The sequence below is a fragment of the Pleurodeles waltl genome, chromosome 8, assembly GCF_031143425.1.
Source record: "Pleurodeles waltl isolate 20211129_DDA chromosome 8, aPleWal1.hap1.20221129, whole genome shotgun sequence".
Classification (NCBI taxonomy): domain Eukaryota; kingdom Metazoa; phylum Chordata; class Amphibia; order Caudata; family Salamandridae; genus Pleurodeles; species Pleurodeles waltl.
In genome coordinates this window covers 987,151,497-987,164,531 of record NC_090447.1, presented here as the reverse complement: position 1 = coordinate 987,164,531, position 13,035 = coordinate 987,151,497, and the positions used below count along the sequence as shown (strand labels likewise).

Below are 13,035 nucleotides of genomic sequence, written 5' to 3'. Positions count from 1 at the left end.
AGAATCTTCGCAGCTCCAGAGGACAGCAGATCTCAGCAGCAGGACATCATTGCAGGGGAGTGACTCCTTCACTCCAAGGGAGATTCCTTCTTGCTTCTTTGGTGCAGCTGAAGTCTTGCCGACCCCAGAGGATGCACAGCTGTGGAAGTGTTGCAAAGTGCTGACAGGAACCACGGAAACAACGTTGCAGGGGGAGGTCGTCTTGGTGATGCAGTCCTGTTCAGTTCCTGTGAAGTCCAGCAGCAGTTCTGGTCACCAGGGGCAGAAGAGGCTGTTGCAGAAGAGTCCTGGTGGTGTCTTGCACACCGAATCTGGGCACTCACCCCCCAAGGTGGTCCCTAAATAGCCCAAAAAGGGGATTGTTCACTTTGCAAGGGGACCACCTATCAGAGGGTGTCAACTGTCATCACCTGACCGCTCAGATGCTCGCAGGGGCCGCTGCCCATCTTGGTTTCAGGATGGCAGAATCAAGTGGCCATCTGTAGGAGCTCTGGGCACCACCCCTGGGGTGGTGATGGACAGTGGAATGATCACTTCCCTTTCTTTTGTGTAGTTTTGCGCCACAGCATGGACATGGGGTCCCTGGATTGATGCAAACCAGATTATGCAAGGAGGGCACCAAATGAGCCCTTCAAAGCAAGCTGGTGACGCAGGAAGATACCTCTCCCCAGCTTTGTAACCCCTAGTTCCAAGGGAGAGGAAGTTGCAGCCCTCTCCCACAGGAAATCCTTTGTTCTGCCTTCCCCTGCTTGAACTGGTCGAGCAGCAGGAGGGTAGAATCCTGTCTGAAGGGCTGTCGCAGTGTGGGCTGCTAGCAGGCCCTGAAAGACTGGTAAGAACAATGTTGGGGGGTCCTCGAAGGAGCCCCCAGAGTGCATGGAATCATGCCACCAATACTGGCATTAGTATTGGAGTATGATTCAGACATGTTTGATATCTGCCCTAATACCGCTCAATCTATGAACAATCTCGGCATCAAAACTGATGCCTTTCCAAATGCATTGCCCTGTCTCTTCAGTGGTCTATTCCAGTAATTTTATGAGAAAGATACGGTCTGCTCTCTTATGATGCTCACAGAATTACTGTTCTATCATTTGTTCCAGGCTGAAGTATTGTCACGGTACCACCTATGGCATAAACTTCCTGTGTCTCACTGTTTCCAATCCATACAGAGCCAAGGTATCAACTGGTAACCCTGGCACTCAGTTTTAGCCAATCTCTTCCCATTCTGAAATCTTTGCAGTGCCTACCTGTTTATGCACACATTTCCTTTAAAATCCTTTGCACCGCCCATCTTAATTTATGGCTCTTCCCTCTTTTCAGCATGTCCTGTTCTAACAGATACACACCCAATCAACCTCTTTGCTCTGCACAGCAACTACTGATATCAGTTTTACTGAGTTCATATGAGATAAGGCTCTTTAACAAGATGTCTTTCTGAATCAATGAAAACAGTTTAGAGCTACTGACTATGACCACTGTCGCAGTAGTGACCAGGTCAAATTCAATCACTATAGTAACCACATCTTGCAGAATTACTAGTAGTGACCGCCAAGATGTATTTCATAAATGTCACAATATCGAGTGACAGAATATTGCAACACGCCAAAATATATCTTCAAGATAAACAGATGTGGGCTTAAGAATGTAAATAAAAATAAACTTGCCTAGAAATACTTATCTTCATGATACTATGGTTGTTGATACTGTGGATACAAAACATTAGCTTGGAGGTATTTAAAACTTGATATTAGAGTAGAACACTAACCACCCTAACGCAGAAGACAGAGTTACTAGCAGCAATGTCAGGGAAAGGTTTACCAATACATAATGCTTTTACATGTCTAATGACTGATGAAATAACAGCCACAGCAGAAACTGTTCACTAGCAGAAACGAAATTTCAACAGCTATAAAGCTCCACAACTAGGTTTTAACATCCTTAAAAGATCAGCTTTAGATATTTTTGGGATTTGTAATCCTTTTTTTCCCCCCCAACCAACATATCCGTTTCCTGAAATGTTTTTCTCAATTATGCACATTCTATATTGGGTTAACACACTCAAAGAAAATCTTGCCTTAAAAAAGAAAACAAAAAAAAAAAACAGCTACACCCTCTGATTTCATTACTGTGCTGCACTACAGAGAGCGATTTCTAGGGTACTGGCATACTACCAGTAGCTCTCGGACTACTTGTTGGACAATTCTACTATAGGTTGTTGCTTTTTTCTGTACTTGCCACAACCATATCAAACTTTCCAACATTGGCTTTAAGATCTACATCTGCTCAGATCAGATTTAGAATAGAACTCAAAAGTTTTCTATTCAATAAAGTTCATGCATGATCCTCTCTGTGGTAGTATGCTCTATAAATAATCTTTAACCCGAACGCAAGTAATATTCTTCTGTTGATAATAGGCCTGGTTCAGTACAAAAAAAAGTTACGGCTTTGGTTGATGCACCTGTGTGCTAATGAGTGGTACTGAGAGGACATTGGCAGCATTTCCAGCAACCCCAGAAAAAATCTTGCTGCTCTCTAATAATGAAGGGCTAAACACAGAAACATGTCTAGAGATATACAGCACCAGCTGCACCCACTAAGGTAAAAAACTACAGACTACAAATGAAGTAAGCACAAAGGTGTACTGCATTTACCATAATGCAACAGGGAAAACTGCATGCTGGAATGTGAGGTAGTATGCTTCCAACTGTTTCCTGTTTAAAAAGGCTCCCTTGATCCAGGAAGCTGATGTGCTTTGTTTGATGCACCTGTGTGCCAGTGAGTGGCAGTGAGACCTAAGAGGACTTTGGCAGCATTTCCAGCAACCCCAGAAAAAAGCCTGCTGCTCTCTACAGACGTAGAACTAAACCCAGAAACACAGGTCTAGAGATATGCAGCACTAGCAGCACCCACTAAGTGAAAAACTGCAGACTACAAATGAAGTAAGCTCAAATTTGTATTGCATTTACCATAATGCAATGGAGCAAAATGCATGCTGGAGTGTGAGGCAGTGTGCTCCCAAATGTTTCCTGTTTAAAAAGGCTCCAAAAGTACATTGCCTGTTTAGTTTTTTTAGATGAGAGAAAAGATCAGATTTAAAATGAAGGGCAACTGTTTCGTGCGATGCCAAAAGCAAGTCTGAACAGAAATACTTGTAATGTAGTAGATTTGGGAAAAAAGGGCTTACGCGAGTACAAAGACTGCATCATTGATATGCAAGGAATTTGAAACTATCTCAATGTTTCAAGGGTATAGTGACTTCATGGTATGACACTAGTCACTCAGCAGTTGTGTTATATTATCAGTTCTTAAATAGTGCAAAATGTCTCATACCCAAGGGAGTATTCCGGCACTGAGAAAGCTAACATGCTGCAGGGAGAACTCAAGTGGTTGGCCAAACAGTTCTCCAAATATGTAAAGAGTTGGAACAGTCAGGTCTTCAGCTCCTTTTGAATAGTACCTATAGTGATGCCCGTACTGAAGCTGGGAAACTATTGCAGTGGCCAGGCACGTGATAAGAGAACAAGCGACTGCTTTATGAATACAAGTTATGACAGCAAATGTCCTGTCTGTAAAACTCAAAGTCTGGAAGGGTTGATAAAAGGTGATCTGCGAGCAGAGGTGGCTAGGTCCTCCACTGTATTATGCTCTATGAGCATAGGGCAACAACTTTAAGATGATCCGTTTACAAAATAGGCAACCTCTACAGGCAAGTTAGGAGTGGACTAAGGAATTTCTAGGAGGAAGGTTGGCAGCAAGACTTGATGGTGTGTACTGGATGATTAGTATCCGTGACAATAATGACACATTTGTGAGAACAAAGAGCTTGGACAAGGGTCTCCCTGCAGGGTAACCATCTAAAAATGTTCAACTGTCGCACTATACTAAAACAGGACCCACGGACTGCATTGATGTGATCTTTCATGCTAAGGGTATAGTTGAAAAGGATGCCCAAATTCTGCACCATCAGCTTGCAGGGCAGCAAAATTCCCAAGTCACTAGGCCACCAATCGTCTGACCAGATCTTATTGGCTTTTCAAACCGAATGATTACTGTTTTGGCCCCATTCATTTGTAGACAATTCTGATCCATCTAGCCAGTCAGTGATTTGAGACACTTGTGAAAGCTGATTCTAACTGAATCATCAAAGTTCTGAATTAAAATCAACTGAGTATCATCAGCGTATGACAGTACCTCAAAGTCTAGGTCCACAACTATTTTAGCAAATGGCACCATGTAAATATTAAACAGGGTGAGGCTAAGGGAAGATCCTTGTGGAACTCCACTCTCTGTGCAAGTGAAATTAGATCTGAATGGTGGTAAATAGATGGTTTGAGTCCTTTCAGCCAAAAAAATAAATCAGTGATCCTTGCAAGTACTCCTAAATGAATACTTATCTCCTGCAATCTCTTGATTAACATAGCATGGGAGATCATATCAAATGCTGCCAACAGGTCTAACAGGATGAGGGCAGCAGAATCGCCCACATCCAGAACAGATTGTGTCAGTGTAGGAAATTGCCCTTTTTAGCATGGTAACTAAGAACCCCCTCCCCCACTACACACTTTTTGCCTCATATTGATGCTGACTTGACAGTGTGTGCTGGGATCCTGCTAACTAGGCCCTAGCACCAGTTTATTTCCCTAAAACTGTACCACTGTTCCCACAATTGGCACACACGGGCACACAGCCAAGTCCCTTGTAAAAGGTACCAATGGTGCCAAAGGCTCTGTGACCAGGGAGGGTCCATAAGGGCTGCAGCATGTATTATGCTACCCTAAGGGACCCCTCACCAAGCACATGCACACTGCCATTTAAGTTTGTGTGTACGGGTGGAGAGAAAAAGGTAAAGTCGACATTGCATCCCTCTCAGGATGCAATGCCCACCAACCACTGTCTGTGACATAGATAAGTTACACTTCTAGTAGGCCTTGCAGCCCTAAGGTAAGGTGCACTATATCACAGGTGAAGGCATACCTGCACGAGCAATATGCCCCTACAGTGTCCATTCTTAGGCATTGCAAGTACAGTGGGGCCATATAAAGTACATTGGCTGGGATTTTGTCATTACGAACTCCAGTTCCATGATGGCTTCACTGAAGACTGGGCAGTTTGGTATCAAACGTCTCAGCACAATAAACCCACACTGATGCCAGTGTTGGATTTATTGTACAATGGACCCTAGAGATGCCCCCTGTATTTTAACCAAACTTCTAGTGCCGGACTATTCAGTCTGTGCCAGCCTGCCACTTCCATAAAAGGTTCTGACCTCATGGGATGAGAGCCTTTATGCTCTATGAGGCCAGAAGTGAATCCTGCGCTGGGGGAGGTGCTTCACATCTCCCCTCTGAAGGAGCTCTAACACCTGGTGGTGAGCCTCAAAGGCTCAGGCCTCCTCTTACAGTGCCCCAGGGACTGCAGCTAGTGGAGGTGCCCGCCTACCAGACAAAGCCCCACTTTTGGTGGCAAGTCCAGGGGGAAATTAGGAAAAACAAGGATGAGTGACCACTTCAGCTAGGACCACCCCTAAGGTGTCCAGAGCTGAACTGACCCCCCCCCCTCCCTGCAGAATTCTCCATCTTGGTCTGAAGGACAGGGACCAATAGGGTTAGGTCTGTGTCCCCCTTCCCAAAAGGTTTGGACACCTGAAAGGTGTAACGACCCTCAGGGACAGTAGCCATGGGCTACTGCCCTCTGACCCCTGCAACACCACTAAATTTAGGATTTCAGGACACCCCTGAACCTAGCTCACCAGATTCCTGGCGACCTCCAGAAGACAACATGAAGAAATAAAAAAAGGACTGCAGACTCCAACTGAGTTGGCCCCAGCCCTACTGGCCTGTCTACAGCTTCTAAAGCCCCTACTACAAAAAGGGGATGCATCCTGCAGGACCAGTGACCTCTTCAAAACCCCAAGAGGACTGCCTGTCCACCAGAGGACCAAGATCTCCCGAAGACAGCAGCCCTGTCCACAAAAACTCCAGCAAAGGACTCCACAACCGCCCCAGATCCACGAGCCCTGCCCACCCTGCACCCGATCCAAACGGCCCATGCCTAGGTGGCCAACCTGTCTAGAGCAGGTCCCCCAGGCTATTACAACCTAGTGTCCACCCTGGGTTGACCCCTCCTGATCAACAAAAACCCAGTGGACCCCGTGCCCGTAAAGGATTCAGATGAAGATACCCAAAACCAAAAGGTAACCTGCACCGCAGCCCCCTGGCCTTGGGGAAACCGAACTCCGGTGCAGCAGACAGCCCTCCTCTGTCCAGCCTGTGGTTTTCCTGAACCGACATCCTGAACCCAGCCTGCTTGTCACACTCTTCCCCCCCACCTCCCACCCCACCCATTCACAAGCATTGGGAGCCCAACGAGGAGTTTGCACCCTACACCCAGGTGCCCCTGTACTGCTGAGGGTGTGTGTTTGAGGTTGACCTGTGGCCTCCTGGGGCTCTCCTAAACTCCCCAGGTCTGCCCTCCAAAAAAACAAAAGGTACTTACCTGCTGGGAGATAAAATTCCGAGTGCCTCTAGTCTCCATAGGAGCCAATTGTAATCTTGCACCAACTATGACCTCTGCACCAGCCGGCCCAGTGTTGCTGGTGGTGGGTGTTTGAGCTTAACTTAAACCCCAACCTGTGGACATCCTAACTCCCGGAGACTGGAACTGTAAGTCTTGTACTTATCTCAAAACTGTACTAACTTTTCTTCTCCCACAGAACTATGTTTGAAAATTGCACTGTCAATTTTTAAAACAGATTAGTGCTATTTACTTGAAAACCGTTTAACTTGCCAAATTGAAACAAGGTGGTGTTGATACATATGCTTACTACTTACTTGCAAATGTACTTACCTGCAATCAGAATCTTGTGGTTCTAGAAATAAAGTAACAAAATATATTTTTGCCAAATAAACACAATGTTGGCCTGTAGCTAGCCATTGAGTGTGTGTTTCATTTACTGCTTGCATGTGTATAACAAATGCTTTGCACTACCCTCTGATAAGCCTAACTACTCAACCACACTACCACAAAAGAGAGCATTTGTGTTATCTCCTTTAGCCTCTTAAGCCGCTGAGAAACCCCAGGACTCTGTGCACACTATGTCTCATTTTGATATAGTATATACAGAGCCATCCTCCTACAGTCAGTAACAACCAGCAAGGCAGTATCCGTGCTGTGTTCTGCCCTAAAACTAGACTGTCAAAGAAAAAAATACATTGTGATCCTCCACATAACCTGGATAGTTGTTTGTTAACAATTCTCTCCAGTATCTTGGCTGGAAAGGCAGGAGAGAGACAGTTAATTGGTTAAATTAGTTGGGTCTGCTGAAGACTTTTCAAATAAGCAGAGCATGTTTGTGTGTTTCCACAATTTCTGAAAGCTTGCTGTCCTTAAAGACAGGATAAACATCTCTGTTAAGTAAGAACAAAACAGTGAGATGGAGACAGCAATCACCTGCCAAGGGAATGGATCATCAGGTGACTAAACGGATGAGGTATACAGTACTTTCCACTTCCTCAATTGTAATCTCATTGAATGAGTCTAGTACATAGGTTTTGCTTACGAGCGTCTGTTCAGGTAAACCAAGGTTGCCTTATGGTATCACATTTCTCATGAATTTTAAAGATCTTACCCTGAAAGGGAGATGGCAATGTCTCCCTAGAAGTAGGAATGGCTTTGGTGCATGCCTCTGGCTGAGTGAACTCCTAGTGGTTAAGTAGCTCCTTAGAAGTCAGCCACTTTTATCAATCTTCTTGACTACAAATTTTCTTCTTGCACCTTAGTTGGTTAAATTCGGCAGCTATTTTTTTTATAGCATTCATCTCTTTACTATGTTTAATGTACCTACAAGTAGGCTCTAGCACACATCTTTGTTGGTGAGCAAAGCAGGCCATAAAACTTGTGTAGCAATAAGCAGACAACAAATTTACAACTGTAAATATAAGGATGAGCAACATGGACATGTTGTTGGAAGAACTTCTTTGTACTTTGGATTTAACAATAAGTACATGAGCAATTATATTGCTAATTATGGTCTATTGGCTTTATAATTACCAGCCATGTCAAGTGTACCTTCTTCATCGACAGCTAATACATCATTCAAATAGCAAGAATCAAAGGAAGACAAATGTTAGAGACATTAAACATGGTGCTCACCCTTCACTCCTTGGCTCATAGAGCCTGTATCTCTCCCACACTGTCCTTTGTTGTTAACACCAAAGCTCCAAACTTCCCCATTCTTTGTCAAAGCACACGTATGAGCTTTGCCCATAGCAACCTGAGTTACAAAATGTCCTTTTAAATCTGTAACTAAACCTGCAAGACAAAAATACATCCATGATTATCATTTGATATTAGATTTTCACAATCGCTGACAGAAATGAGTTAGTGAATAAAAAATAAATTGAACATGTTTTTCTAAATACTGAGAAAGGAAGCTTAAAATGTCAAGAGACCAAGTGTTCCTACACACTAAAGTGATACCCTATCTAGGAGTCAGTGGGGACGAGGAGTACCTGACATTCATGCTGCTCATGATTTACTTGATATGTACCTAAATGAACTAAAGGAGATATTTTAATTCACTGAACTTAGCAGCATGAAAAACAAGAAAACAAGCACTGGCAAAGCCAAAGGCTCTATCTTTGGCAAGCTGGTGCAATGATTTGTTTCTTTTCACTTGCGGCACAAGTTATGCAAATCAAGCGACAAAAAGAAGAAAAAAAACATGCAGCTGGCTGAAGGTGTGCTGCGCAAGATACTTGCAATAAAGACTGGCAACTATAAACAAATGTGTATAATGTTAATAGTATGGGTAGATCCAGCAGCCATATAAAGTCTCTTTGCGGTTTTTGTGCATATCACATGAAAGAAAAATTTTACTTTCCTGGAAATTATTGGTTTGTAGCTCTGGTGCTGTAGATTCACATGCTTTGCATACTCCTGCCATCTAATGTTGGCCATGGACAGTTGCAAGCCATTTTTGTTCAAGAAGATGTTTGGTCTAGAGATATCTTGCAATTTCCCCTTAGCATACAATGCACCAGGAAAGAGACTCCACCTCAGACTGCTATTTCCCTGCGGGTAGGTATTGTAAGTGGAGTGTAGTGAAGGTAGACAAAATAAGTGCACTGTGCATTGTGAGTAGTCAATAGTAAATGTGAATCATCGCTTCCTTCCAGGGATGTGAGAAAGAGCGCGCTAATGTTTTTTGGTTTGCAGAATGTTACTGTAGATATACATGCTTTGCATAGACTATGAAGCAGTGCATTTTATATGTAGTGGCTAGGGAGCAGATGAAGACATTTGAAACAAAGTTATAAGAATGTTCGGCCAACCAAAGCCGGATGACAGGCTTGAATATCCAACCAGTAGTGCTTAGTGGAAGTGTTGTGTTCACCATGTAGCAGCCTTGCAGCTGTTCACTACTGGCATGTTTCCAAACTGGGCTATAGTAGCACCCTTCTTATAAGTGGAATGTGCCCTAGGCACTGCATACAGTGTACAGTTAGCTCTAGCATAATATTCAAATACACTCAACAATCCCCCTGGCTATGCCCTACTTAGAACTGGTTATCCAGGTCAGACTTCACATAAGCATCAAATGCTGGGCTCATATTGTGGATGGATTTCGTCCTATCAATGTAACACATTACAGCCCTTTTGATGTCAAGTGTGTGTGATGACTTTTCTGCCATTGACTGGGTGTCAGACAAAATTGGCCAACTCTATGTCTGATTGACATGAAAACAGGAAATCTTTGGGTTTGTTGATAAAAACTCTAGCCTTGTACACTGGATGTAAAATTCCTCCGCTGTTATTGCCTGCAACGCACCAACTCATAATAACGAGGTAATGACCATAAATCCATAAGTAAAGCCGCATCACAATACAACTGCAGATCACAAAAGTGTAGTGACTAAAACAGAGCCCCATGAATCTTAAGTACAACACTTAGGTTCCAGACCTGGTAAGTTCTTGAAGGAATTAATCTAGACTCCCTCCGTGAAGGCATTAACTACAGGAAGTGTGCTCTGTTTTGCTAGTAAGCTGCTACTGCAGCTAAATGAAGACAAATAGTGGTGCATGTTAATCCTGCCTTTTGAAGATGCAGATATCTTGAACTGATGATTTAAGTGAGCTAATGTGTTTTCCCAGGCAGTAGTAAAAAGGCGGATGTTGGTGGGACGGGGATGCAGCCTCTGCACCCTCCACTTCCCAGCTCTTTACGAAAAGCAGAATTGGGTCTTAGCAGTATCTGAATCCTTCTCGATCTTCTATCCACTTGGGGGACAGGCAGATACTCCCCATGGAATGGTATGTTAATGAGGTGCTGTTCTACCTCCGGTTTGAACCCAGACACCTTAAGCCATGCAAGTCTGGCAAAGCTTTCTGGAGGTGCTGATTATCTCTCTACAGTAACTATCAGTAGAATCCCGGGTGCACTGTCTGTTCGCATTAGAGATTATTTCGCCTAAATGGGCAGATATTAAGGCAGGAGTCACTCCTAGGTTATGTCCATCTACTAGTATGTTTGGCATCCATGTGGTGACAGAGGGCGCAAACTCCCCACTATCAAGGACTTGCTTATGACTAAGTACACCGGGGAGATAAGTAGGCAAGTTCCAATAGAATTTTCCAAAAGACCTGCTGAAAACCCTCTAAGTACCCCAAAACCATTTCTTAACAGATCAGGGGAGAAGTGGGGAGAATTTGATCAAAACAAAAGCATGCCTCCACAAACTAAAAAACGATGTGTAGCCCCAAGGCACCAGAGGTAATGACTTGGAAAAGACAATAGATGATCAAAACGAAAAGAAGAATGTTATTAGTAATTGTTTCCCGACACTGGATGATAGATATGAGGAGTTTCTACTAAAATGAGAACACCCTGAAAATAGTTCTCAGCGTAGTGATAAACGTACATATGGTCTACCCATGAAAGCTGAAATCCCAGACATTTAAACTACGATAAGGGAACCACTTAAACCACATCTGCAACATACTAAAGTGTCCCCAATCAACCTTTACTGGACAGAAAGTGTGAAGAATTTTTCCCGTTTTTTTTATAGTACAAACAAGGCTCAAAGGCGTTCAGCATCAAAGGAGAAAAAGAGCAGGCATGGGTGGAATTTTAGCCGGAAGTTTACAAGAACAGCAGCAGACAAACAAGGAGACTGAGAAGAAAGCAATCGGTTTAAAGGCCGGTCCAACGTAAAATGGTAACTTTCATTTTTTTTGTTGTTTTTAACTGGCTAAGGGGAATAATCTTGTAAAGGAGATATACAAGAACGGAGGCCTCGAAGGAAGAGTACTAGTTTGATGCTTAAGAGGTCATGTAATTTCACTTAAGGGTGACAAGTAAAAGTTGGAACAAAAAGTAAGAGTTAGTACATACACAGTTGTTTAAGTTTCTGCAATGGTGTAATTCTTGAGCTTGATGGAGGGAAGGGACAGGGTTTCACATGAGTATACCACACTCCAGATGATCAAGTACATTTGTGGCCCATTGCTAGAGTACTAGAAGTCTCCTCTGGTGTTTATGTCTTATGTCCAATAACAAGTTTAAAACTGTGAGCATGAATGTGAAAGGGTTAAACACATCAAAGAGACTGGCAGTGGTTAACTTGCTGCATGAGGTTATAGCTGCAATATTTTGCATCAGAGCCACAAAAAAAAATGCAGGTATTACCATGCTGCGTACAGCGATTTCCAGCACAAGACAAAAACAAAAAAATAAAAAATCTAAGGGACAAAGCAGGCAGATCTCCATATACTTTAACTTTACTGGGAACAAAATGGTTTCTCAACTGCAGGAATAGTTTTGCAGCTTGAAGAATTTTCTGGATTCGCATGCTGTGCATTACTCCGCCATCTAGTGGCTGGGTCTAAACTTTTTTGCATAATAGTAGTCCTTCCTCTACATTTTTTGGGGTGTCAATGGTCCCACCATTTGGTGCCCAGTCCAGTCCTTCCTGGCATCATACGCCCTCCCCGGAAACTTTCACCTGTGGTTGTGAACTTTTTTGTTTGTTTTTATTTCTCCCTCATCTTCTGGGGAGGTGGGTGGGTCTCACATGAATTCAGAAAATTCTTCAAGATTCAAAACTACTCCTACAGGTAAAAAAACATTTCGTTTTGCAGCATGAATCTTTTCTGGATCCACATGCTGTGCCCTGATTTTGTACCGGTTTTTAAACCTTGTGGTAGTTGGGTTGAAGATTAGTTCGAGCTTGTAAATAAATGCTTCAGTACCCTTTGCACCATTTGAGCTTCTTTGTTCAGTTGAATGTCTATGCAACAGAGTCTTGTAAGAGTGTGCACTGATGCCAAAGTAGTAGGTCTGCAAATATTCTGTAATGGTATATTTGTATGTAAGGTTACTGTTGCTCCTTTTTTGCGAGTTGAGTGAGCCCATGGTTTGGACTGGAGATGTACTTCTGCAGTTTCGTGACATATCTGAATAGTCTGTGAAATCCACCTAGGAATGCTACTCTTTGTAACTGGTTTTCCTTTGTTGTTGTCTGCAAAGGACACAAAGGGTTGTTTTTTTCAATACAATACATTATTGCGCTTCTGGAGTCCAACGTGTGCAGCGCTCTTCCTGCTGAAGTTTTTGCATCTTAAAAGAAACCTGGTATAGGATTTGATGGATTCTCCTGATATATGCTAACTATTAATTCTTCTAATATATTGGGCATTCAGCCACAATTTCGGCCTAATGTGGGGGTAATTATCATGAATGTTTATGTAAGACGGGCTAGAGGGGGTATGGTATACCGTACTCTTCTTAAAATAGAGACCTTTCTTAGGCAGGGCCCCTGGCACTTCCAAGTTATTGTGGCTGGTGACTTTAATGTCACTTTTGAGCCTCTCAATCTGGATGAGCTCCTTATTACTCATGAGGAGTACATGGTGTGGTCTGTTCCCTCTTTGAATATTCACCCTAGCAATAGGTGGTCGCAAGCAGATGTGACACCTTGTTGATCTCCAAGGCCCCAAGTGGTTTACAGAAACTCTGAACACACTTTGTTGAGT

The 13,035-nt window shown here is 43.2% G+C and overlaps 1 protein-coding gene across 17 annotated transcripts in view; it reads right to left on the bottom strand.

Annotated features, from left to right (window-relative positions):
* MYCBP2 (MYC binding protein 2) overlaps window positions 1-13,035 on the bottom strand; it is a 1,769,078-nt gene that overhangs the window by 1,500,485 nt on the left and 255,558 nt on the right. For all 17 annotated transcript variants that reach the window (XM_069205243.1, XM_069205245.1, XM_069205247.1 and 14 more), the window contains exon 14: window positions 8,155-8,313. In XM_069205243.1, the coding sequence (XP_069061344.1) occupies window positions 8,155-8,313 (159 nt within the window). The remainder of the gene's footprint in view (window positions 1-8,154; window positions 8,314-13,035) is intronic.